Raw genomic sequence first — 26,897 nt, forward strand, 5'->3', positions numbered from 1 at the left:
GATCACTTTCATGGGCTCCTTCAGTGCAACTCTGAGCTTTTTGTTCTCACAGAAGTAAAGTGCCATTACCTTTAGGGCTAGGAACTTGGTGTGAGGACTCCTTGTTTCAATTCCTGACTCTGGGAGGAGCTGGTACTTTAATGGTTTGAGAAGAGGACCAGGAATCTTGGCTCCTAGGTTCTCTTCCCAGCTCTGTCACCAGCTTGCTGCATGTCTTTGGAGCAAGTCGTGCCTCATTTAGCCCATATCTAAATAGGCAGAATGATACTGCCCAACCTCCGCTGGGCTTGTGAGATTGAGCAGAATTTGTAAAGTGCTTTGAGATCCTTGGATGAGTGCATATGAATTTATTACCCATTGTGATCATAAAAACTGATGTTCCCTTGAAAATTACCCTCCTGTAGGAGATTCCAGACATGCCTTTAAAAAAAGTTCCAGGGGAAAACTGCAGGTGTCTTCAGGGATGAAAAAAGTCCTTGATCAGGAGACCGCTCATCACGGAGACAGAGAGAAGACCAAGATGCCTAGTTGCATGTGGAGGAGAAAAGGCACCTGGCTAGGTGGGGCTGCTCATAGGCTCACTGTGAAGTGGGCGCCTGCCTCATCTGAAGCCTCAACTAAAGCGAGTGGAAACAATAACACGCAGCGGAAATGAGAGCGACAAACCCTATGTTCTCACTGTTCTTTCCACCCTCCATTATAAGGCAACCCAAACCAGCAATGCGGCAGGGAGCAGGCGAGATGACGAAACCACTCGCCAGCAGGGTGAACGGCAGACAGACTGAACGGCCCGAATCGGAAGAGGTGGCTGGCCAGAGGCTGCATGTCAAAGGCAGTTCTGGGTTCTGCTCTCCCTCGTGTGTTTCCACCTGGCCTCTGAGTGTGTCTGTCTGTGGATGGGTGGGTCTGACCGAGCAGGCCCCATTTGTCTGTGTCCCTGATCATACATGTGTCTGCAGGCCCAGGGGAGCTGACTGCATGAGTGCCCCTGATCACACGTGTGTCTGGGGACCAAGCCAGGCTGACTGTGTGTAAGAGACAGAGGGAAACAAGGACACCTTTACAGACGCCGCCTTTTATTTCTGCGCGGAAACATTTTTCTTGGTTTTTCTGCAGCTGCGAATGGGAACCAACAGCGTAACATGCACCACAGATGCATAAAACAATAACCTCCATCTAGCCAGCTGAGCCATGAGGCTCACATACGCACTGGGGAGAATTTATCAGCTGCTCACCAAGCCCTGCCCCCGCTCTGCAAGCACCCGCCACTGCAGCCTGTGAGCCTCTGGCCCTGCAGCGCTAGCATTTCAGCTCAGGGCGGTGACCCTGGGGTTAACAGTAAGTGCATAGCACTGCGCAGTGCTTAATTTGTGTCAGAGCTTGCCAGGGCTGAGCCCCGGCACCTCTAGGCTTGGCAGTTCATAGCCCTGGCACCTTGGGGCTTGCTGCATCAGTTATGAATGGGAAAAAATGGCTTGAGCCCCCGGCACCTCTTTCACTACAAATTAAGCACTGGCACTGGGCGCTATAGAGACACTGCTTCCTAAGATAGGACGGGGCTGGCTGAGCAAGGACTGGCCCCTGGGAAGCAGGCGGGATTGAGCTATGGTATTGGGGAGAGGGGTTGTGGGTGGCCACTGCAGGGCATGTGATTTGGCACTGGAGGCTTTGGAATAAACTTATTTGGTGGGCTGGGTGGGAGCTCAGGACGCCCTTAGCTCTTCCTTTGCGAAGCAGCGCCAAAGAGCACATCCATCTGTTTTTGCAAAGCAGGCCCAGAAGGGAGAGTGTGGCTGTTTTGGAGACTGAAAACAATCACAGGCTCCAGTTCCTCAAGGGGCAGCGCTGAGTTCCAGCTGGTGCCAGGGGATGGGGGGGCTCAGCACTGGATTGACTGTGCAGGTCTCTGCACCAGGCAATCCATGCCGTGAGTTAGCCCAGCCTCAGTTCTGTCAGCTTTGGTTTCTAGAAGGCTGCTAGAGTCAGCCTGGGACACGGCAGGGTGGTTGTGAGTGGCAGGAGAGGGTCGGATAGCAGGCTGTGGCTTCTGATGGGAGATGGCCGACAGGGAGGCAGCCACGCTAGCCCACCCACCTGCAACACCCGTCACCAGGCAGTGGGGCATACGCTGTACACTCACCACTCGCCTCTGGTGCGGTAACTGTCGGGGCTGCCGTAACAGACCATTGGATTGGCCTGTGTATAACCCAACCCACCGATTCATGACCTGAGCTTCAGCCTGAGTTTCTGTGCAGGTCTGTGCATCTACCCTGGCTGGGCTGGGGTGGGGAGAGTGGTCCCTGCTAACCGGAGATGGACTGTGAAGAGATGCCCTGCCCAAACTGCCCAGGGCAGGAGGCCAGAGCCATCAGCAGAGGGAGAAGCGCCGTGAGTTGATGTTCATGCGCGTGACGCCAATGTGTTTGAGCGGCGTGGAGAGCAGGAAGGCGACCTTGGGAGGAATGTTGCAGAGCAGATCTGAGTCCTCCTCACAGCCCTCCAGGCCAAAGGTGGCATCGTCCAGCATCTCTTTGTGTTGGTGGCACGCCTGCTCCACCTTCAGCTGGTGAATCTGCCCCCGCAGACGCATCAGTTGCCGCGCCAGCTGGTGATCCACAGCTTGCATCTCCTGCTGCGCAGAGGAAGGAAAGGGCAGCCCTTAGCAGCCCAGCCAGAGCACAGATCACCCCCATCACTAAGCCAGGAAGCCCTCGCACAGCGCCACGCAGACAGAGCCGCAGATATGTGGAGACAAACAGAGAGATACAGAGACACCTGGGCTACGGCGAGCGGCAGCACGTCTCAGAGCCCAGGACAACAGCCCCCAACTGGCAAGGATTGGGCCCCTGGGCTAAAATTAGCTATGTAGTTGCTGTGGTATGGACTGGAGCTCAAGATCTGACGCGTAGGGAGGGAGTGGGATCCAGAGCCCAAGCTCCAGCCTATGCCACAAGGTCTACACCGTTATTTTTAGTGCGGAGGCCTGAGCTGCACCACCCCGGCGCTGAGCGCCGCTGCTGCGGGTTGCTGCCTGCTGTGTAGACACACCTACAGAGACACACAGCCAGAGACAAGCAGACAAACTGTAGAGATAAACACCGAGACCTGCAGTCACACAGAGACACACGGACAGAGACAGAGACACATGGAGACACGATGCAGAGACAATCTCGAGACATGTGGACTCACAGAGACACACGGAAAGGGATAGAGACATAGACACCCAGTGAAGCAGAAAGAGGGACACGCAGACACCCAGCAACAGACAACAGAAAGAAAAATGGACAGAAAGACACACTGACAGAGATACAGATACAGAGATACGCCTGGACAGAGAGAGACTTATACACATGCAAACAGACACGCAAATATACAGAGATGCATAGACCGAGACGGACACCCACGGAGACCTATGGACAGCGATAAAGACACACAGAGATGTACAGACAAAAACAGAGACACACAAACGCAGAAGCACAAACATTCTGAGCTGTGCAGACAGTCAGATGTGTGCAAGCACTTACAGACACATCGCCAGAGCTGGGGACAAACAGACAGTTGCATTGCCGAAAACACACAAACATGCAGAGACACACACACACACACACACACAGAGGCCGTCAACACTAAGCAAAGAAGCATTGCAACAAATGGGGTCTGAAACACCTTGAGCTGGGCATGTGCAGTGCCCCGTCTGCACATCCGAGCTGCCCAGGCCTTTCACAAGCACTGACTGTAAGGTTGGTTGCAACTCCAGGAGTGAGGTGTTTCCTCTGGGCCCAGCTAAGCCGCTGCTGGCCACAGCGGTTTCCCCCTAGCACGGAGAGGAAGCCATGACTCCTGCAGCTGCCCCAGTTCAGCTGGCCCCCAAACTCCGGCTCACAATCAGTGCCGCACACTTGGAAATCCGTGGGGCCCTCACTCCTACAACACGGCACTAGGGGCTAAGTGCTCCAGGCGTCCCGGAATGCACTGGGTCCGCCACAGCTGTGCGATGTGCTGTTTGCGGATGCGCCAGAACGGTTCAGGGAGAACCCATGTTGCCACGTATCCAAAGCGACCTGCTGCAAGGGTAAGAGAAGCAACCAGCCCGTCCAGGCAGGGAGTCGCCCTGCAGAGACACACAGCTCACACTCACACGCTGACACACACACACACACACATGCTCAAGGATGGTGTCAATCAAATCCTAGCTGTGGACAAGGTGCCTGCTAAGCACCAGAGCCGAGCAGCAAAGGAGGCCCCCCCAGATGGGCATGCTGGCATAGAAACAGCTCATTTATGCCAGCCGCCGGTGGGGATTCTTGGGGTGCTAACCTGGAGAATGAGCCCTGCTGGGGGCGCAAGGGCTGCAGGAAGCCGGGTGAGGGTGGAGAACAAACTAGCCTAGAGCCACCTTTAAAATCGTGACCTCTGGGCCATGGATGAGACACACAACCCAGGTACAAACTGAACTGCTGCGCATCCAGCCCACGGCAGCAGCAGCTGCAGCCTTCCCCCCCCGGCAGCCTCCTTCTCCCTCCCCTTTCCCTAAGCGTTCTTTGTCCCATTTCCCTTTAGCCCTGGGGATGCCAAGCGGAGCTCTGCAGCCAGGAGCTCTCCTGCTACGGGGCCTGGGACAATGGTTTAATATCTCTTGCCTTCTCTGTCCCTCAACTCTTCCTCTTCTCCCAACAGAGCTACCAGGGGATACTCACCAGCTCCTTCCTGAGCCACTCCAGGGCATCGTCCATGGTGGCAAACCCACAGATGCTCCTTGACGGCCTCTCGGCTTGACTCCCCTCCTGAAACACCTCGTCTCCGCCCTGCTCTTCCTTCAGCGAGCTGATGGCTCCCTCCTTGAGCCCGGTCCTCCAGGACTGGCTCTGCACTCGGGCCTTCCACTCCAAGTAGGAAGGCCTCCGGGTCTGCAGCTTCAGCTTGGCCGTCAGGGCTTTCACACTCTCCAGGTTCTCCTCATCGGAGTTCGACTCCTCTTCCCCGAGCTCCTTGAACTTCAGGTGGCTGAAGGACATGGCCGTGCTCGCAAGGTGTATGCGAGAGGAGCGGTGCCTGTGGCTGACCTGGCTCACTCTGTGTGCGTGAGCATGAGAACTATTTATTTATTCCTGGAACGAACAATAAACCCTTGGAACTCCAGTAATGATTATAAAGGAGCAGGAACTTTAATTGCCCAGAGGCCTGGAGAGGTATTTTTTTTTTAAATATATATATAGCTATTATTGTCTCCAGCTGGGAGGAGACACCCTGTTCTTTGAAAGGAAGTTTCAATGGGGACATAAAGGACTGTGGGAGAGACAAGTAATTTATTCCACACGCACGCCTTCCCGTCCTGGTCTATTATCGGGACAGGAACGACACTGACGCTCCACCCGGTGCCAAGATCAAGGGAGGCTTAAAGGTCACCTGAGATTCAGGGCTGCCTCAGAGCCAAAAAGAAAACAAAAAAAGGAAAAAGCTCCACTCCGTTCTGCAGAACGCCTGGTTCTTCCTGCCCCACCCTCAGGCACGCCTGCCGGGTGGATCCCCGGGCGCTAGGCTGCAGATCCTGCAGGCGAGGAGAGGAGAGGAAAGGTTGGAGGAAGGACAGGGCGGGTAGGGAGGGGCTGGGGCAGAGTTCCCAAGGAACTTCGGGCGTTCGCTGCGGGGGGGGCGTTTGGTTCAGAGCCCATGAGAAGCCCCATGGCCACACCAGGGAAGAAGAACAAAGGACCCCTGCAGGCAGCGTGACCGTCCTTCTGCACCCGCGGCCACACGGCTGCCACCCCACCTGAGACCATCTGAACGGGCTCATGGCATCCCACAGCGACTCCCCTGTGTTGTGGGTCATGCTTTGGCTAGGCACCCTTCTAGTGATCACCCTCAGTGATATGTTCAGAGGGAAAGAGGAGCCGGGGCGGGTGGGGTTGCTCTGTGCCCCCCCTGGCTGGGGGGTCCCTAGGATCCCAGGCTGAAGTGTGAGTGACAGGGGGGCCTCCTAGACCGACAATTCTTCTGCTAATAAATCCCGCCCTTTGCGGGTTCTGATTGGTCACCTGCCTCCAGCTGTGCTCAGGGCTCCTGGCCAGGTCACTTTAACCAGTGGCTATTTGCTTCTCCACAGCTGCGCTGCCTTTAAGGTGGAACCCAGGGGCCCAGGAGAGAGAGGACAAGCTAAGGAGAGGGCGGGTGGGGGGAGCAGAATGCAGCATTTCCCACCCCCACGCCCGCCCCACACAGCAAAACAAGGCCCATTCAGCGCAGGGTGAGAGATGAAAAATGCCCAGCATGGGGCAGAGATGGAAACATGGGGCCTGGGTAACAAGGTCTCAGCTGGGGCCCTGGGGGATTCTGGGTAACAGAGATGGTGGCGCTGGAGCTGGGCAGTGGGCCTGGGGGATTCTGGGTAATATTGACTGCCGAGGTGGGTCTGGGCAGGCCCTGGGTAACGGAGACGGTGGCGCTGGGGCTCCTGTCGTCCGGCAGTGGCCAATGCCAGGTGCAGTGCCCTGAACGCCCTCAGGCTCCCCAACGCCCGCCCCGGCTCAGGGATCCTGCTGTGAAGAAGAGAGACGCTGCCATAAAAGGCCCCTTTCCCGTCCTTCAGCCCTCCGGACGTGCCCACAGCTAGGAGTCCCGTGCCCCCAACATGCAGGATCCCCTGCCTCCCCCCAACCCCCCAAATCTAGGTGCTTTGTCACGCTGGTATCTCCAGAGCTTTACTTCCTCTGCTGGCCCATCCTCTCCAAACTGGATCCCCCCAGCCCACCCCACCACTGCGGAAAGCCTCCTGTAGTGATTCAAAGGCAAAGCTCCTGGGTCCCCGCCAGGGCTGTGAGATCCAAGCCTGGGCTCCTTTCATCTGCCCATCGGGAAGAAACTCAACCAAAAACTGGAGCCAGGCCACCTTAAATCCAACCCCCTCTGTCTCTCCGCTTGTTCTGGGCCTCACCCACAGGGCAGCGGCCTGCTCAGTTCCTGTTGCAGGGTGTCACAACCTCTGTGCTGTGCGCAGGAACATGCTTCCCTTGTATCAGCAGCCGCTCAGAAGCAGCAGCGGCCACCGCGAGGGTGCATCCCTGCTCCAGAAGCAGCTGTGCCCATCTCTGCCTCGCTTGCCCTGCTGCCAGCGCCTGTGCGCCCCTGCTCGCCGGGGCATGACTTTTTGCAGACGAAGAATCCCTTTGCTGCCCTGACCCCCTGCACCAGGGCTTTGGGCTCGAGCTCCCCCGGGGCAGGATCTGCCGGGGCATCTCTCTGCTGACCCAGTTCTCAGGATTGCCAGTCCAGTGACAGGTAAGGGCAGCGGCCACCACCACCGGGTGCCAGCCGTTAGGGCACGTTAGTCACTTGCTCGCTGCTGCTGCTTATTCCGAAAGAGAAGCCCGTTCTCCAAGACGGGGCAGGAGTCCTGGCCTCCACCCCTTACTTAGGGCCAAAGGGGGGCTGAGCAGATGCTGTCTAATGTCTCTGTACCGAGCCTGTACAAGCGGAGCAGCTTTGTATAAGTTAGCTCTGGCGTTAGAAAGAAAGATGACTATTCTGAAACCTCCGCATGCCTGGGAATAGAGGGAGGGGGCTTCCTGCAGAGAGCGGGCCAACCCCTGGGCCTCCAAATTATAGATTGGAAGCTCTTTGGGGCAGGGCTGTGTTTTGTACAGCACCTAGCGCAACGGGGGCCCTGATTGAGGCCCCTCAGCACTTCCACATGAGTCACGACACATTGTCAATAATAATAATTTCTTGCAAGGTAGTGGCTGAATTTTCACCTGCAGCTGCTTTCAGTAATAACCTTTAAACGATAACCCCGGGCCTGACCGATATGGCTGTGCCACCATCATCCATGTAGACATACGCAAGGAAAGACAGCGGGGGGGGGTTTGGCAGCTTGACCACAGGCTTGGGCACTGGGAACTCCTCCCAAGGGCTAATCCTGGCTCTGGCCCTAACGCCCTCTGAGCCCTTGAGTAAATCATGTTGCCTCTCGGTGCCTCGGCTTCGCCATCTGTAAAGTGGAGCGAATGATACTGACCTTCCCACTCCTGGGATAGGATCCAGGACTGAATTAGGTAAATGCTCCTCCACGGCTTGGCAGACGGAAAGCTCCACGAGCGCCAGGTGGGGTCGTTTAAAAAGGGATGGAACTGCAGGGGCTGCCCCTGTGTTGGCCTAAGACAGTAAAGGGGAAAGAGGGAGCATGACCCCATAGGAGGGAGTGGGAAGGAGGTTACGAAGAGAGGACGCTACGTGCCTTCCACGGCCTGTCCCTCGTCTCACTCTGAGTCTCCTTCTCCTTTTCTAGGTGGTGGTAGAGAACCTTGCCTGTCGCCCACCAGCCCTTTGGGAAAGGACGCGTGGCAGCTCTGTGGGGCTCTCTGTGCCAGGCGCCCCGGGTTCCTTGCAAGGGTTCAGCTCGGCCCCGCTGCCGTCATCGCCATGGAGTTTGCAGAGCTGATCAAGATCGCCAAGGTGGAGAACGTGCAGCTCTCAGGGCCCGGGCTCCTGCCGGTCAAGGGGACGCTGTGCATCACCAGCCATCACCTGCTGCTCTCGTCCCAGCCCGGCGGCAGTGGGGAGCAGGGCATGGTGGAGCTTTGGCTTCTCATCCGGAACATCGATGCTGTTGAGAAAAGGTGAGTCTCTCCTCGCCCCTCCCAGACATCCCACCGGAGAGGAGTGTGTCTGAGACAGTCTCACCCTCCCTGCATCAACCTGTCCTGAAATGGAGACGTTCCCCCTCAGGCCCATGCTCCCCAGACCAGGCCGTGCGGCCCTTCCGCACAAACAGCTGGTCGGGCCTGCAGCGGGTTCTCTCTCCTGCATCCTCTAGTTCGGCGACGTCCCCCAGGACGGGGCAGAAATGCAGCATGTTGGGATCTGAATTCCAAGCCCGCTAGTCTGAGAGGGAGAGTCTGTGGATGGTTAGAGCCAGGATGCTCCATGGGAGTCACGTGGCTTGAGCCCCAAAATCCGGGGTGGAGGGGAGGGTTGAACCTGGGGTCTGTCTTCTTTACATTGTTCAGCATTCATGTATCCTCCCAGGCCCCTTGGTGCCCTTCCACCTTGGTGACCCAGAGAATAGCAGAGTGGATCTCGCCAACCCTGCTCCTGCATAGAGCGGGACCCGGGACGAGTCACTGAACCCTGCCTTCAGCCTCCATTGCCGAGTGTCCCTTCCAGTCGAGCTCTGCTTCCAGCACAGGGGAGCAACTGGTTAGGAGACAGAACAGGCTCTCTCCTCTTTTTCCATTCTCTCCTCTGCCCCTGGGGCTAGCACAATGGTGCCGCTAAACCCTTAGGCCTGTGCAATAACCTCTTTTCTTTTCTGTGACTCAGTGTTCAGAACCTAGGCTGGCACCAAACCTCCAGGACTAACAGCTTCCACCAAGAGACCAGGTTTGGCTTTTACCCCGTATCGGCTCTCTAACCAGTCTAAAACACCCGGCTTTGCACTAACCAGCTTCCTGCTCCGACGGCCACGCTGGGCCGGGGCACCAGGGACCGGGTCTGTGGCGCTTGCTTTAATATCATGTCCCAAGAGAGGTGGGGAGGACTCTGACCTCGCTGCTTCTGTGAGGAGTAGGGGAAAGGCAGGGGAGAAGGTGGGGACTGGCAGACAGGGTGAACGGTGCCGCCATCTCACTATTCAGGGCTGAACCAGCTTTTCTCTGGCGATGGACAACGCGCCTGAGCTGCTCCAGAGGGACTGGAATGGAAACCCCATCTTTTACACCCTGGAGCCATGTGGAATAACCCATGCTCCTAACAGTCATCCCGTTCACACCCTCCATGCACAGGCGCCCACATTTGCACCTACACGTGCACAGACACGCACGCTCTTCCACAATCACACACTTCCCCAGCCCCCATGCCAGCCATGAACGCAAACAATGCAAGCAATTGCCCAGTGCAGACTCGTGTCTCCCAGGCTGGGCTGAGCTCTCCCAGGAGCAGCCTGGGCGATAAAGCCACTAGACATATTCTTACACACGGACGTCCTCATGCGCACTCATGTTCTCCCTGCCTGTATCTGTCACGTCTCTTCTTCCATCCATGTACCGCTGCTCACACGCACCCAGACTCAGAAACATGCTGTCACATGCAGCAGCTGGACTCCACTTTTTGGAGTGAGGTTGATTCCAGAGGCAAGGATCTAGGTCTGACTCCCAGCTCCTGTCTGGCATCTCCCCCCAGGGTTGCAAGTTCCTCCGGCACAATCACGCTCAAGTGCAAAGACCTGAAGGTGCTGCAGCTGGAGATCCCGGGTATGGAGGAATGTCTCAACATCACCAGCTCCATTGAGGTCAGTCAGATCCAGCTGGTGGCTCGAGATGTGTCTCTGGAGAAGGGAAGGGAATGGCCCTTTGGTCACCCAGATTGTAGCTGCGGGTTGGGCTGGGGTTGGAAAGCAGCCAAATGCAGTTCCTGGAAAAATCCTCTCCCGCGTGTTGACGGTTTTGACGTTTGGCAGGAGGAAGCGCAGACTCCTGGCTGCCCCCACGGTGTTTGCTTTGAGTTCATCATTAACGTGGGTAAATATTGACCTCCTCTGGCCTCTGCTTGCATTAAGATCTCCCTGCTGGCTTTCAGAAGCACCTGCTGGGTCCATCTCAATCGCACATGCTGTTGACCTCGAGGCACCCGACTGTCGCCTGATTGAAACTTGACCAGGATCCCAAGAGCCTGGGTTTGCAACCCAGTCCTGCTCCCAGACAACTCAGTGGAATGGAAGTTTTGCCATTGACTTGATTGGAGGCGGGATCAAGACACCCTCATCTTTAATGTGAGGGTGTGGCCCAAAGAGTTTCAAGTTCCCAGCATGCAATGTGCCATTTTGATTCAGGTGGCCTGACTGCATTGCATGCTGGAAGCTGTAGTTTCCAGGGGAATCCACCTCTGTATGGCAGAAAGGGGAAAGTTGATAGTAATGAATATAAATCAGTAGTTAGGAATTGTAGAAAATTGATAAGGGGAATTAAAAGGACACAAGGAGAAAGCTATGGCCAGCAGAGGAGTTTTTAAAATATATTAGGAACAGAAAGAATCCCGACAATGGTATTGGTTCATTACTAAATGGAAATGGTAGAATTATTAATAATAGTGCAGAAAAGATAGAAGTGTTCAATACATATTTCTGTTCTGTATTTGGGGGAAAAACAGATGATAGAGTCTCACCATGTGGTGATGCTAACACTCTTTCCATTTCACTAGTATCTCTGGAGGATGCTAAATAGAAGCTACTAACAGATAGTTTTAAATCAGCATGTCCAGAGAACTTCCATTCAAGAGTTTTAAAAGAACTGGCTGAGGAGCTCATTGAACCATTAATGTTGATTTTCAATAAGTCTTGGAGTACTGGGGAAGTTCCAGAAGACTGGAAGAAAAGTAATTTTTAAAAAGGGTAAATGGGATGACCTAAGTAATGCTAGGCCTGTCAGACTGACATCTACCCCGGCAAGATAATGTAGCAGCTGATACAGGGGCTTGATTAGTAAAGAATTAAAGAAGGGTAATGGAAATTAAGATGGGTTTATGGAAAACAGCTCCTGTCAAACTAATTTGATGTCTTTTTTGATGAAAGTGCTAGTTTGGGTGATAAAGGTAATAATGTTGACGTAATATACTTAGACTTCTCTAAGGCGTTTGACTTGGTACCGCAAAGACATTTTAATTAAAAAGCTAGAACGATGTAAAAGTAAACTAGAATGATTAGCATGGCACACATTAAATGGAGTAAAAACTGGCTAAGTGACAGGTCTCAAATGTAATTGTAAATGGGGAAGCGTCATCAAGTGGGGGCTCACAGGGATTGGTTCTTGGCGCTGTGCTATTTAATTTTTTTCAGTGACCTGGAAGAAAACATAAGATCAACCCTGGTAAAGTTTACAAAGGATGCAAAATGTGGAGGGGGGGCAGGGCTAAATAATGAAGAGGACAGGTCACTGATTCATACCAATCTGGATGGCTTGGTAAACTGAATGCAAGCAAACAATATCAGTTTTAAAATGGCTAAATGTAAATGTAGCCAGCTAGGAACAAAGACTGCAGGCCATAGGTACAGGATGGGGGATTCTAGCCTGGGAAGCAGTGACTCTGGAAAAGATTTGGGGGTTGTGGTGGATAATCAGCTGAACATGAGCTCCCAGGGAGACTCTGTGGCCAAAAGAGCTAATGCCATCCTGGGGTGCATAACCGGGAAATCTCAAGTAGGAGCAGAGAGGTTATTTTACCTCTGTGTTTGGCATCGGTGTAACCGCTGCTGGAATGCTGTGTCCAGTTCTGGTGCTCACATTCAAGGCTGTTGATAAATTGGAGAGGGTTCAGAGAAGCGCCACAAGAATGATTAAAAGATTAGAAAACCTGTCTGACAGTGATAGGAGCTAAATCTATTTAGCTTACCAGAGAGGAGGTTCAGGGGTGACTATCACAGTCTCTAAAGATCTACATGGGAACAAATATTTAATAATGGCCTCTTCAATCTAGCAGAGAAAGGTCTAACAGTGTCCGATGGCTGCAAGTTGAAGCTGGACAAATTGAGATGGGAAATATGGCCTACATTTTTTTTTACCAGCGAGGGTAATGAACCTGGGACCAAGTTACCAAAGGTCGTGGTGGATGCCCCATGACTGACCATTTTTAAATCAAGCCTTGATGTTTTTCTGAAAGATCTGCTTTAGGAATGGCTTTGAGGACGTTCTCTAGCCTATGCCACATAGCCAGTCAGACTAGCTCATCACAATGGTCCCTTCTGGCCTTGACAGCTACGTAGGAAAGCTGAAGCCAGCTGTGGGCTGCACTGTAGTGCTGTGGAGGGCCCACAGGCCGGTCCCTTATTTCTCCTGCCACGAAGACGTAAGGTTGGATTTGGGTGCAAAGAAGCACTGAGGCCAGGGGCAGGGCGGTTGCTATCTCCTCTAATAGCTGCTGTCTTTGCATTAGCTGAATTTTTGATGCAGGATGGCTCTTGTGGGCTGTGCTAGCCCTTCCCTAGTGCAAAGTCAGTATTGTGTGGGTGCTGGTCCATATACTAAGAATAGAGACCAACTCCCTGTGTGTGTTCATCCTTGTTCGTTCTTCTAGGCCCTCTCATCTGTGGATTCGGTGATGATGATGTACCCATTCTTCTACAGACCCCAGAGCATGAAGCTCAAGGACGGATGGCAGCTTTACCCCCTCCAAGATTACTACCAACAGATAGCCTCAGAGGTTGGTAGGGAGGGGCAGAGACCTTGCACTGAGAGATCAATGGGGGGAGAGATCACTCCAGAAATGACCTACAAGATGGGTTGAGAGATTGGGCCACTCCATACACAACCCACAGGCCCAGGAGGGGGGTGGATCATGTCACATGTGGGGCGTCACCCCACACAGGGGGCAGAGAATACGTCAGATTCGTCCAGATGCGATGGCTGATGGGCCGGGTAACGGCACATGGATTGGTAAAGGGAGAGGCAATTTGCACAAAAGGGGTTTGGTCAGGATGCGGGTGGCACCTACAGTATTGGTACACGAAGGATGGGCACTCCCTCCACCCCCACCCCACCGTCTCTGTCCCTCCGGGGTGAAAGCTGTAGAAATCAGAGCCTGACACTTCTGTACTTCCCAGACAGCTGCTTGGAGGCTGAGCCGTGTGAACGCGGATTTCACCATCTGTCCCAGTTACCCACCAGCTGTTATCGTGCCGGCCGCAGTGGACGATAATACCTTGAAAAAGGCTGCCCGGTTCCACCAGGGAGGACGATTCCCTGTTCTCAGCTACTATCACAGGAAGAATGGGACCGTGAGTCCGTTTCCCTTTTAATGTCTTGCTCCCTTCCCAGCTTCTCCCTCTTGGCGGGTGAGTAATGAGAGTGGGAAAGCTTCTGCAGATCAGTGCTTCCCCTATCTGCCACCACTCGCACTATAGTCACATAGGATCGCTCTGAAGATCCCAAAGCACTTCACTGACAAATTGATCCACTAGCATCACTTAAATGCAGCCCCTTCTGGGGTGAGGCCCTGCAGCTGTTTAACAGCTCGCAGCAACACTGCACAACAGTTCAGTACAGGAAGTGACAAAGAAGATGGTCTCCAACAAACTGCAACGGGACATGAAAGAGCCAGAACTTAACTACTGAATCCAAGCTGGAAATGGGTCAGAACTCGAGGGCTCTGAGAGCTGCTGGGTTTGCCCTTGGTGGGCTCCTAGCCAAGTACCAAACAAGCCAGAGCCCTGCTTAGCTTGAGACCTGTTTGCAGCAGCGCACGGAGGGAGGGAAGACAAGCAGGAGTCTCCACAGCAATGCTTAGTGCCCAAGCAGTGCAGCATTTAGATACCCCGCTGACAGGCACCTTAAATGGGCAGAGCGGGGGCAAATCCAACACTCTAGGGCAGTGGTTCTCAACTTGTGGCTCAACCAGGAGACAGCTGCGGCCCCTGTGATATCCTCAGGGCCATACAGGTAGCATTGGAGGCAGCCCACGATGGTAAATGGGTTGAGAACCACTGCTCCCGAGGGTTTCTCCTCTCCCTCTGGCTTGGCACAGAGGAGGGGTTGGTAGCGTCAGGAAGGGCTGACCACGGCCCGTCCCGCAGGTGATGCTCCGCAGCAGCCAGCCGCTGATAGGGCCCAACAGGAAGCGCTGCCCAGAGGACGAGCGGCTGCTCAGCGCCGCCCTGGACGGCGGGAAGCGCGGCTTCATCATCGACACCCGCTCAGCTCAGGCAGCCAAGCAGGCTCGGATGATGGGAGGCGGCACGGAGCCCAAAGCCACCTATCCTTGCTGGAAGAGGCTGCACAGGCCTCTGGAGAGGTAAGCACAGCTGCTCCCTCCCCACCCCCCACTGCCTGCAGTCTCGCTGAGCCCCCCGGCACAGAGGCTGGTGGCATCATCTCCAATGCACAGCCCCCTGCCTGGGGATCTCAGGCTCTTACGGGGGGGTGGCGGGGGGGAGGAGGAAGAGAAGGGGGAGCATCTACATTAAACATTAACCCCCCCACACACTTGCCTCCACTGGCACCAGAGCATTTGAAGCTGTGCCGTGCCAAGGCCTATCCCACTCATCACACTGGTGGTTACTGACCCTGCTGCGCTAGTTCTGCAGCCCCAGGAATGCTGGGACAGGGGCTGCACCATCCCCTCCTCCTCAGGTGTTGCAGACTTATTGAAGGAGCCTAAAATTCAACACACACCCCCGCACAGCAACACCCTGATGGCTTCCGCCTCCTCCTCCTCCCCCCCCCCCCCCAGGGGCCGCCCCCTCCAGGAGAGTTTCATGAAGCTGGTGGAAGCCTGCAACGACACTGCCCTCGGCATGGACCGCTGGCTGAGTAAGCTGGAGAGCTCCAAGTGGCTGGCCCACGTCAAGGGGGCCTTGAGCGCTGCCTGCCTGGCCGCCCAGTGCATGGAGAGGTGAGGAGAGGGTGGAAGGGGCAGTCCCGCGGCTTGAGTTGTGTCACCTGCGGTTCTGAGCCCTGCTGCCCCCTGCAGGCTGTTGTCAGTTCTTTGTGAAGTTGGTCAACAGGCTGCAGGTGAGCTGGGGATAGTGGGAGGTAGATGGCCAAGCACCTCGCCCCTGCCTGGGAACAAGGAACGCCCTTTTATTTCCAGTCTTGCCCCCGCCTCCCCTCGCAGCCTCCGTCCTCAGTTTCCCCCTCTGTGTTAAAAAAGAAAACGTCCAGGAGCATCAATGAATGTTTGCAAAGGGCTTTGAAGAGGGAAGGTGCCGAGCATTAGATAAACCTCCCCCTCCGCTTGCTGCAGAATAACCACAGCTGTCTGCATCCTGGTAGCCGTGATCCATGCACAGCAGCAGCCTGCGGTGTCCAAGCTGTGATTTAAACACCCGTCCCGTCCCCTCCTTGCCCAGGCAGACACAGCAGATTCACTGGTGCTGTCACTTTCTCAGGGGTAGGAGGTTGGGCCCCCTGCCACCCGCTGGCCAGTAGGATGTCTGGGCACTGTCCCTCTGGTGATCACCGCACTGTGTTTGCCTTCAGGGAAGAGGCCTGCGTCCTGGTGCACGGAGCTGAGGGGACAGATACCAGCCTGCTGGTAACGGCTCTAGCCCAGGTGATCCTAGACCCCGACTGCAGGACGCTGACTGGCTTCCAGGGGCTGCTGGAGCGGGAGTGGATACAGGTAACTCACCCTCACCTCCGCCCTGGCTGAAGAGCATTTCCTGGGAGGGGGAAACCATCTCAAAGCAGCTTGGCCGTAGCAGCTCCAGCCCCTGAATCAGACAGTAGCAATAGAGGGTAAAGCGGCCTTCCCACATCTCACAGCTTGCAAGGGGGGGGGGTTGCAGGGATGCTGCTCTGGCTCATCAGCCCCATTACACCAGACCCACACTGGCTGCCCCTCACCCCAGGGGCCCACAGTTCTGGGAACTTGCACCTCGTGTAGTTCGCTCCCCACGTGCCTGATGCCCATTCATTCCAGCCTCCTCTCCCCCACTAACGGATTCCTTCCTCCCTTGGCTGGGCAGGCAGGACACCCGTTTCACTCCCGCTATGCCCGCTCTGCATACTCCCACGCCCGGCTCAAGCAGGAGGCTCCCATCTTCCTCCTCTTCCTCAACTGTGTCTGGCAGCTGGGGCGCCAGTTCCCCTTCTCCCTGGAGTTTAGCGAGCACCTGCTGCTGGTGCTGTTTGAACACGCCTACGCATCTTCCTACGGGACCTTTCTCTGCAACAGCGAGAAGGAAAGGTGAGTGCCGAGCGATCTGTGAAGGGAGGGGCGAGCAGGGACACGACTGATCAAAGGAACGGGGCCTGGGAGATCAGCTAGCAGGACTGAGCCCACCCCATCCTCCTTCCAAAATCTAGTTTGCAATCGCCTGGAGCCCCACCCAACTGCTAAATGATCTCACATTGGTGCATTAGTGTTTGCATGGGCTAGGATGGGGGAAAGGTTATCGCCCCTGCCCCCTTCCACCTCACCAGTTACTGCTCAGCCGTCCGGCACGTGCCAGGGCTGAGATGACATGACAGAAGGATTGTTTGTCTGGCTCTGCAAGGCACCAAATTGAAGCAAAGGGCCGGTCTCTCTTTCTCCAGCGAGCACTTATCCCGCGTGTCCTGCGCAGACTGGTCGCAGGAGACTACACACCTGCTAAGGGACAGGCCAAAACTTTCAACCCCAGCGAGGCCCCAACTTAGGCAGTTGACTAGGAGTGGCGCGATTTGCAGAGACGTGGAGCAGGGCCAGCTCCTGTCACAGCCCACAGGCAGGGAGCGGATCCGATGTTACCTGGCCTGACTGGGGCCGAGCCCGCACAAACCAAATTCCCACAGAAAGCCCATCTCCCTTCCCTCCGTGCGACTCGGTATCTCCCTACCCAACCATATTCCCTCCCCGCTTCCCCCACTGGCTCTGCAATTGCATGTGGCCCAGCTGGAGCAAAGCCCAGCACCAGCCCCTGGGGTGGCGCCTGAACCGGTCACAACTCAGCTCCACCGTGTACTCCCACGGAAAGACTCGAGAGCTAAATTCACAACGCCCTGCCAGCTCCTGCTTCGCCGGGGGCAGGACCATCCAACTCAGGCCAACGGCCGAGCATTGCCCTACCTCCAGGAGAGGTTGCCCCGTAGCCTGCCAGTGCACTGCAGGACCCCCGCGAAGGGGTAAAACGCTGCTGGATGCTCTTGTAGGTACTTGTGTGAAGTGAAGGAGAAAACTCACTCCCTCTGGTCCTGGCTGAACCAACCCAGCGAGTGGAAGAAACACCTGAATCCCCTGTACACATACAATGCCCTGGTCATCTGGCCGTCTGTGGAGCCTCAGAGTCTGCAGCTCTGGCAGGGTAAGTGCTGCTCAGGCATCAGCCTTTAGCCAGTTATTCTTGAAACACGGGGGTCTCCTGCACCGCACTGCCAGGACCCTGCATTCAATTGCCAGGAACCTTGACGGCTCCTCTCAGTCATTGCAGGGAAGAGTGTAGGAGCACAGGCTGGGAACGGCTACTCCGGTTCCAGCCTCTTCCTGCAGGGCTGAGGGCTAGAGCCAGGGAGCTACAGGTAGTAACACAAACGGAATGTGTCTGGCAGGTTTGTTCCTCCGGTGGATCCGTTCCTCTCAGTACTTAGACGAGGCCTGGGCAGAAATCCAGCGACTTGTGACAAGCTGTGAAGATGCCCCAGAGGAGAGTGCAGGGGACAGACAGTGCCACTCACAACCAGCTGCTGTTCACCCACTGACAATCACAGAGTTGGGAAATGAAGGATGAACCAGAGCCTGGGTGGCTGCAGCAGAGCAGCTGATGACTCAGGCCTGGCCACATCTCCCATCTATTGCTCAGACTGCTCAAGAGGCAACAAGAACAGATGCTGCTTCTTTTTGAGTGGTCAGACAGGTCCTGTCGAAGCCAAATACAAATCTGGACAGCAGAACTCTGAGCGGAACTGGCTGGGTGCATGGGGATCAGAGGACCCAGCCTCGTGGCACGGACCCAGCCTCGTTGCACAACACTTTCAGCCGTTCCAGTCAAGGTACAGACTGAGTTTGTTACAGTAAAACGGTCTCTAGTCATGTCATCTCCTCCTTTTGAGGGGGGAAATATTCAGGGCATGTCTACACAGCCATAAAAAACCCCAGCACTGAGATGCAGAACCCAGGTCAGCTGACTCAGGGTCGCAGGGCTACAATTAGCAATATAGATGTTCACACCAATACCTTTGTAGTGCAGGAAGTAACAGTTCCATGAGAAAAGTCAGCTCAGTCTCACTTCCTGCACAAAGCAATGGGGTCATGTGCATTTGTCATCTAGAAACATAGCAGCCAGTAATTGTTTCCCAAGTTGTTTACAGATTCACTGACTCTGGGTATTAGACCAAGATTCAAACAATAGGGATCGTACCACAGCTGGAAGAGTCCAACTGTGGGGCCTGATTCCTACATGTCTGTGAAGGGGAGATACCACTGGACAGTGATGGGTGCGTAGGAGATATATCCAGTGTAACCAGGGAAACAGAGACAATCAGTCTGAGGTTACCCACAGCCACCAGAAGGATTGATACGCTTGAACATATCCGGTTATAAAAAAGATTTCTATTTATCATTTCCTTTTGAGTTTATTTTCCCATTGATTTATAAATATCCCACGCAGGGAAGGAAGTTAGTGTCCACCATAGCAGGAAGCAAGCTGGCCAAATTTTCCTCCTGCTCTCACACCAATAAGACTGTCTAAGACAAAGAAGCTGACCCGACTGTTCCATCGACTGCTTCAGTTTGCACAAAGCCTCAGCGCTCACTCCCAAGAGTTCCATGCTGCTGCCCATAGGAATAGATTAACTTCAAGCCTGGACAAAACCCCAGAAGAGGAGCCGATGGAGGTTGGGGGGAAAAAAAAAGTGGAAGGGAAAAAAAAAAAAAAGAGGGTGGGGGAAGAAACAGGAGCTGCTTCAAGCTTCAAATTCGAACTCAAAGTATTGTGGGTCGAAGTAATGGATGCGAACGTAACCATCTTCACCACCACTGCTGTAACTGCATGGGGAGAGAAAACCGGATGAAACCACTACCCCCACTGGGACCTGAAGAGTTTGAGGTCAATGATATCCCCTTATAGAACCCAATCTAGTAACCCCCTCTTCATCTAGTAAAGGATTTTGATACGGGACAAGGGCACAATCGGGATGTTATCCAGGAAAGATTTTGGGTAAGCAGACCTCAAAAGTCTCACCTTATGAGGATGTGAGAACCAAGAGCTAGTGAGTCTATGCCTAGGATGGATACTCACAGAAAACTATTACTGGATATATAGGATCAGCAGCTAGGGATAGAAGAGACCTATTGGAATCATCTGTCCCCTCTGCGAGGGCAGGTTGTCTCCCATACTCAGATAGTAAATGAATACTACACTGGATCTTAACTTAGAGCCAACACTTCTGGAGAGGCAGGTCCTCCCGCTCCAGGGCAGGGAGGGTGGACTAGTGGGCCTTGGGGTTCTCTACATCTCAGGAGGAGGGGGACCGGTATTGGAACAGCAGGGAGGCTGCGTGTCAGCATGAGGAGCCCATGATGTGGCCAAGCGGGTAGTGCAGGTGGTCAGAACTGTGGTCTACTGGCAGAGTTTAGATAGGTGCAATAGGGGAATCAGGTGAGGCCTGAGTGTACTGTAGGAGGGAAATGCATCTAGCACACGCCCTAGCCAGCATTTCAGTCAGTATCACTGTTGGTTTTTAAAAGCCCAGGGAACCCCAATGAGATCCTTACCTCTTTCCGTCAGGGTGAAAAGCAACACTGTTTATTGGACCAAAATGACCCTTGATTCTCCCAAACTCTTCTTCAACACCCAAGTGGAAGAACCTAGGAACAAGGGAGACGCTTGTGATTATTCCAAGAGGCTCAGAGCTCTGCTTAGTGTCAGAACTGAGTCTATCCTGCATTTCACCCAAAGATTAACTCTTCCACTCAAGTGACACTACTCCATCTGTACCAGGAAAGATGTCTGTCTACAGGCTGCCACAAACACACCCAAATCTCCCTCAGCATTAAAGTAACAGGAAGGACCAACCTTGCCTCGAATTTGCCAATCCTGGTGGAGGTTGTGGTCACATCCATGGCTTCTTGTCCACCGCCCAATACCACCTGCAAATAGGAAGAAGCCACACACACTCAGATGCAGCTCAAGTCACTCTCACTTGGCGGGAGCCAGGATCTAAAAACTCGGTATAGCGGCCAGAACAAAGACTTGTGGGAAATACGCTCCTATCCCAATTGGTGTCTGTTGCTGGGGCAGTATTATTCCAGAGCTCCCATGGGACTTCTTGTCTCCCAGACTCATTTGCTGTTTTACCTGTTTGACACACACACTTCCTGATCCAGCCAGAAGTGTGGGAGCCCTGTTCTTTCTAGCTGAGATTTTCAAAGGCGCCTAAGGGAATTCAGCACGTAGTTCACACTGGAATTCAGTGAGTGTTGGGTGCCCAAATCCCTTAGGCTTCTTCAAAACTCCCAGTCTCTCTTCTCACACCGACAATCCATTCCTGCAATGCTTCTCTCCCCTTAGAACTCCCACCCCTGCAGATGGATGGGTTGGTGGCAGGGGAGGGAACACTACAGAAACACCAACTAACCCCAAGTCAGTGCTGTGATATCACAGATGTTTAAACTGGCAGCAAATAAAAACAACACAGAGCAGGCCAAGCTCATAAGTGCTCTCTTCTCCGCTGACAGGCAGAGATGGTAGGCAGTTCCCAGCCACCTGGTTGTTGCAGATTTCTGCACTCTGAAACAATTGCCCTCCTCCATGTTGCCTTTGTCAGAAACGACACCAGAGGAAACTATTTTAATTGAGAAGTGTCTCCTTTCAGTCCACACACACACACACACACACACACACACACACACACACACACACACACACACCTCGGCCCTGTGCAGGGCGATATATGATAGAGCGACGGAAAGGGGATGTAATACCAGGATTTAGAGGGGGGAAAGGGAAAGGCTTTGGGATGGCGCCATTAAACCCGAACCAGGGGTGCAAACAGAGGGAAGATGATGCATGAATGAGTCATTAGTAACCCCCACCCCACTTCTAAGGATGTCTAGAACTAGAATGAAGAGGGCACTGTGGGAAGAGTCCTGCATTAGTCCCTGAAGGAGGGAGATGACCCAGTCACAGGAGCTAAATACAAGATTCCTAGGATTTGAATGCTCTCACCCACAGTCCCCCTTGAAAGCCACCCGAAACCCTTCTATGCCTTGCATCCACCCCAGTCCCTCCCCACACACTACACTCTAAAATCATATCCTGTCACCCAAACTTTGATACTGTTCTAGAATCACCCCCTCCCTTTGCCTTCCTATTGTGGCCATCTGGAACAGTTCGGGGGCAGGGCAAGGAAAGAAGTCATCTGTGACGGGAGGACAGCCATGAAACCAACGCCATTCATATCAGTTAGCTTACGTGATCAAAGATAGGGGAAAGAGCTGCTGAGTTCACAGGCCGCTCTGTCCGGAACGACTTCTGATGCTCAAGTGTCGTGGAGTCAAACAACTAGAAGGCAAGAGGCACAGCTGGTTATCCTGAGGCAGAGTGGGAGGAACAGCAGTTTACAAGCAGGCTCCAAACACTGGGAGCAAAGAGTGAAAAGCCAGGCCACTCCTAAAGCCCTCACTTCGCACCTCACCTCCACAGGTGTCAGGCAACTCCCTCGCCTCTGAATGGGTTCCCAACTCTTGCAAAAGGGGTGCCAAGACACCAGACTTGAAATCACTGCATTGTCTCTGCCTGTCCATCTGGCCAAGGTGACCCCCCCCTCCACTCTTTACTGGGCTTGTCCCACTAAGCAGACGTCTACTTTGAGACAGAGAAAACTTGGCTCCATAGTTGCCCATAAATTTCTAGGTCGAGAGAAAGAGACATTTCAAGGCAGCAATTGTTCTTGCGTTTGTTCTTGGGCCCTCTCTCAGTGGAGTCCACTGAGGTAGGGAAGGGAGGTCTCACCTTGGCTGTGTTGTCCTTGGAGGCAGTGATAAACATGGTCATGTCCCTGGAGGTCTGGATGTCGTTGATCTGCTTGGTGTGCTCCTTGACATTCACAAGGACCTCCCCTGACTGGGGCATAAACACAAGGCAGAATTAATGCTACTGAGCCATTGCTGAGAAAGGTGCAGACCAGTCCTCGTGCCCACAGAGGTCCCAGTTACACCTAGCATCTCCATTTGATGACCTGGTGGTCCCCTTTCTGGCCTTAAACACCACTCTGCAATGGTCTCATCCACATCGGCGCTGTAGCCCAAACTGACATTCAGTAGCTGTGTACTTCTGCTGGCTGCCTGCCGGAAACACCAAACAGCTGCTGGTTTGACTTTTGGCTCAAGACTCCTCCCTGTGGCTGCTACGGGTATCCTGTGACACCCCTCCTTTGCCCCCAATTAAAATGGAAGAGGGCACTGCTCCTCATGACAGTAACCTTGGCACTGAACTGGTTCAACTCTCCATTCTCATGCCCTGCGATGATGAATTCACCGAGAGGGCCCCACACGGCACTTGTGATTTTAGACTCATTGCATGGGATTTTCATGTAAGGCTCGCTGCTTTCTGCAGACAGGAAGGAAAGAGTTAGATTAATGACTCTGGTTTGCAGGTGATCAAAGTTTCCCCACCCTCCATGCATGCATTTGCCTGCATTCCTTACCAAGCTGGCTGGGGTCACGAAGGTCAAAGAAGTTAACAATACACTGATACCCCATTTGCTTATCTGTGGAGAACATGATGATGTTGCCTCCAAAGTCAAAGCCGCAGGTTCGCACAGCTGAGTTAGTCTTCACCAGAGCAAGCTGCTTTCCTAGACACACGACAGAATCGGTTAGACTGCACCAGACATCCTCACCACTCACCATTGCCCCTCCTTTCTGCAGTGTGAATGGCAGAGCTGAGCTAGCCAGTATGCAATGCTCAGATCAAGAGCAAGCTTGAGTCTGTACAAAGCATTGCTCAATTTTCTTATGTGCTTGTGAAAAAGCCTCCCTAGGACTGATCTTTACAAGTCAGAAATTAGCGAACATCATCACATAAATTTCACTAAGCAGAGACAGGAAACTCGGCCTAGGTCTTGCCATCAGCTTTGATCTATCTATCAACCACTTAATGCACATATCTGTCTATTCATTGCTCAGCTTTCCACTGAGTATTGAGCTACTCAGCAAGTTCTGTTCTCAGCTGTGACGAGTGCCCCATCGTAATCTCTTCAGTTGGTAACAAGTGACTCTCAATGCTTCTCTATAGGTCAAAGAAGCATTCTGTCTTTCGGTGGTTCTCTTGCCAGACAGCTTTCCTACTTACAGGATGACACTAGTTTGTCCACTGAATTATGATTTACAAGACCAGGAAATGCACAGGGTACACGTGCATTGTTTTCTTTAAAATTCTGGATGAATTAGGCACTCATGAAAGCTAGGATCAATAGTCCTGGCCAGAGACAAAGCAAATTAGTCCGCACAAGCTTCCCACACCCCACTCTGCCAATGCACCTCAATCTTAACTTGCACCAGTAGTCCCAGACGTTTTCTGGGCAGATGCTGTCACTTCATGCCAGTTTGCATGGTGAGGGAGTTACAAGAGAAGATTCATTAGCGGGTAAGGGTCAAAACGAGACCAAACTGGTCTTCACTAGCGGTCCTAAAGTAGGATTAGACTCCTACCTCATTTCTCTGCCACCTAGCTCAAAGAAAATAGATTTCATGAATACAAATATGCTCTAATGAGACAGTTTAACACTCCCCCTCACTCCAATAGTCGTCTTACCTGTTTCACAGTCCCAGAGCCGGCAGGAGTTGTCTGCAGAGCCAGTAAGCACGTGTCGTGTGTCCCCTGAATCATCAGTTAGGGAATGTCAACAAATGCTCAATCCCCATCACCCCAAAAGGCCAATATTCACATATTACAATAGGGTACATAAATGCACAAGATATGCAGTAGCGACAGCGTTTACCTAGAATCAGTAACAGATCACACAGATGAAATAACTTTCATTCCAACATACTATGTCCAGGCACTTATACTGAGGGAACCATAACTTTGAATTTCCTGCTCTGGGACATTCAGGAGCTCATCTCTTACATTAATACATCACTGACAGGTCACTCTGAAATTCAGGGATCTTCTAAGAACCCAGAGATCTGTGCAGTAGATCAGTCAAAAGTGATGTCTCAATAAGTGAGGGTGGGGTACAATGGCCCACAGTTCATTTACTATTTCAAATGACGGGGGGGAACGGACGACACACGACACACACGGACGACTAGTAGTGGAAAGATCATGATACCAGCAATAAAATCAACTCGCTGTAGTGCCTGCCATCTGGTGTCCACAATAAGAACACCCCACTTCACATTTGAGAAGAATCAGCATGAGCAAGCAGACAGACTGACAGGTTTCAGTCCCCAAAGGATACAATCGGCATCCACACACCAGACAGCTCCGGTGTGGCCATTGTAAGTGCCAAGCCTCTCTCCATTGACTGAGTACCAAACATTGACAATCTGGTAAAGCAAAACAATTAGTCAAGCAGCCACTTTACATCAAGTGGTTAAACAAATGAATGCAATTTATTTTCATATAGTCTTATCCTTGAGTATCTCAAGTCTACATCATTGCTCATGCAAACAGGAATACATATGGTATAATTTTATGTAAGAGGCACCATCACTAGAGGTAGTAGGCTAGGAATGTTAAAGGGTGGAGAGGTCACATTATGGGGAGAATGAATAAGCATGGATACAAAGGAAGTAATGGTGCACTCTGTGTGTTAAGAGAGGCTATGTCTAGATGGTACTGCAACAGGTGTTTTATAAAATGCAGCTAGACAGAATATATATTAAAAGTCAGGCAGAAAGGGCTCTCTATATGTGTCTGGAAACAGGATTAGAAAAGGATTGGTAGTGGAATTTTATTGCCTAAGGTGGAACACAAGGAGAGACGAAATAAAAGTATGCTGCTCAAGAAAGACAGGAGAGACTGAAGAACCGAAAGAAGTGCTAGGTGTGGAAAGACAAGTCTGTGAGGGATCCTGAAGAGGAGGCAGGTTGGTTTTGTACTAGACCTTGAACTGAACAGTGAACAATGAAGGTTTCCAGAGATGGGAAGAGGTGTTTCTGGGCATAGGGGAAGAGAGGAACCACCAACACCCTGGACAAAACGGATTTTCAGAATATATAGATGATGAAACACAGTTTAATTAGCAATTTTTATACAAAGTCTCTGTAAAAGCCAGACACCCTAGTTGCTATCACACAGGACTGAAAACAATTTATGAGAGTGGTTAGAAAGATGGAAACTCATGGCTACTCCAAGTCCCAGCCTCTTGCAAAAGGGAATCACTATAGAAAACCTGTTAAACTAAAATCTGACACCACCTCGACTATGGTTTCATATTATTATCCATAACATTAAACAGGCTGCAAGAACGTTCATGTTTAAGCTCTCTTCCTTTCCCACCCCTTCCTCAAAAAAGTTTGAGACATATGAAACGCTTACTCAAAGGCTCTGAAATACTTACAGGATCTTTGGCGACTGTAAAGAGCAGGTCTCCTTCACGGTTATATTTGATCTGAGTAATGGACCTCTCATGACCTTGCAACAGAATAGGTTTCTAAAGGGAGATGGATCATTTTTTAAAAATCCAGTATTTTAAAACAAAACTACAAACCTCTGAGCTTTATAATTTGTGCAAATACACGAGTACAGGGTTTCCAACAAACACAACTAGGGCTTGTCCATTGACTCATATTCAATACAGCAAAACCTGCACAAGAAAACCTCACATCCCCAAAGAGACGGAGCTAAATTCATCCCTGTGACTCCTTGTCAGTCAACGTTAGCAGAGTCCAGCGTCCCCTGCTCACACAGCATGATTGGTCGTTTATTTTCCCAGGCCGCGCTGAGAAGCCCTGGAAGGGGACCCGCCACTCAACAAACCCTGATACCTCTCAGCCCAGGAGGGTGAAAGGATGAGGCCTGTGAAGCCCAGCACTGCACTGAGGTGGCAGCAGGACCTTCCCGCTGGTACTTCGAGGGTGAATGGTACAGATGCCCTAGGGAGAGTGGCAGAGACGGTCGGGGGGGGGGGGGCATGAGGAGCACAGGGGCCATAACGCTGCGGGGATGGGCGCCGGCGGGCGGGGGGGGGGTGAGAGAAGAGCCATGAGGCGGCGGAGATGGGCGCGGGGCCGGTCCGGGCCGGGGGGTGAGAGAAGAGCCATGAGGCGGCGGGGATGGGCGCGGGGCGGGGGAAAGGGACGAGCCTATAGGGGCCTCCTCACTCCCCACAGAGGCTCCCCCTTCAGCCTCCTCCCGCAGAGCCCCGCCCCGCCTCCCCCGGCCACAGGCCTAGGCCCAGGCGGCCGCCCAGCCCCGCACTCACCATGGTGGCGGCTCAACCCGGTGACGACAACAGCAGCCTCCGCGTGATGATGAAGCTCACGCGCCG

General features: G+C 53.1%; 4 protein-coding genes across 6 annotated transcripts in view; 1 reads left to right on the plus strand and 3 right to left on the minus strand.

Moving 5' to 3' along the window:
* Positions 1-4,769, minus strand: part of LCK (LCK proto-oncogene, Src family tyrosine kinase) — a 35,575-nt gene extending 30,806 nt beyond the window's left edge. The window contains exon 1 of the mRNA XM_067533801.1: positions 4,698-4,769. The gene's annotated coding sequence lies outside the window, so the exon portion shown is untranslated. The remainder of the gene's footprint in view (positions 1-4,697) is intronic.
* On the minus strand, positions 1,076-8,703 carry FAM167B (family with sequence similarity 167 member B). 2 transcript variants are annotated; one of them, XM_067533805.1, is made up of 3 exons: positions 8,012-8,703; positions 4,698-5,548; positions 1,076-2,632 (listed from the first exon to the last, which is right to left on the minus strand). In XM_067533805.1, the coding sequence occupies exons 2-3, from the start codon at positions 5,013-5,015 to the stop codon at positions 2,369-2,371; spliced, it is 582 nt and encodes a 193-aa protein (XP_067389906.1). In that variant the 5' UTR covers positions 5,016-5,548; positions 8,012-8,703; the 3' UTR covers positions 1,076-2,368. The 2 variants fall into 2 exon arrangements, with proteins under 2 accessions (XP_067389906.1, XP_067389907.1); XM_067533806.1 differs by lacking the exon at positions 8,012-8,703 and having other exon boundaries at positions 4,698-6,225.
* On the plus strand, positions 6,978-19,015 carry LOC137143804 (myotubularin-related protein 9-like). Of its 2 annotated transcripts, XM_067533799.1 has the most exons (12): positions 6,978-7,275; positions 8,282-8,612; positions 9,316-9,375; positions 10,174-10,282; positions 13,060-13,185; positions 13,586-13,759; positions 14,555-14,772; positions 15,211-15,372; positions 15,960-16,101; positions 16,448-16,668; positions 17,613-17,764; positions 18,009-19,015. In XM_067533799.1, the coding sequence occupies exons 2-12, from the start codon at positions 8,416-8,418 to the stop codon at positions 18,185-18,187; spliced, it is 1,740 nt and encodes a 579-aa protein (XP_067389900.1). In that variant the 5' UTR covers positions 6,978-7,275; positions 8,282-8,415; the 3' UTR covers positions 18,188-19,015. The 2 variants fall into 2 exon arrangements, with proteins under 2 accessions (XP_067389900.1, XP_067389899.1); XM_067533798.1 differs by lacking the exons at positions 6,978-7,275; positions 8,282-8,612 and having other exon boundaries at positions 8,945-10,282.
* EIF3I (eukaryotic translation initiation factor 3 subunit I) lies at positions 18,983-26,896 on the minus strand. The gene is made up of 11 exons (XM_067533803.1): positions 26,832-26,896; positions 25,968-26,060; positions 24,864-24,951; positions 24,215-24,280; positions 23,106-23,255; positions 22,881-23,008; positions 22,412-22,522; positions 21,872-21,961; positions 20,474-20,547; positions 20,173-20,265; positions 18,983-19,443 (listed from the first exon to the last, which is right to left on the minus strand). The coding sequence occupies exons 1-11, from the start codon at positions 26,832-26,834 to the stop codon at positions 19,362-19,364; spliced, it is 978 nt and encodes a 325-aa protein (XP_067389904.1). The 5' UTR covers positions 26,835-26,896; the 3' UTR covers positions 18,983-19,361.
* Position 26,897: the final 1 nt, after the last annotated feature.

Source organism: Emydura macquarii, unplaced genomic scaffold (genome assembly GCF_026122565.2).
Source record: "Emydura macquarii macquarii isolate MOO-44397 ecotype Brisbane River unplaced genomic scaffold, CSIRO-AGI_Emac_v2 contig_3348, whole genome shotgun sequence".
NCBI lineage: Eukaryota > Metazoa > Chordata > Testudines > Chelidae > Emydura > Emydura macquarii.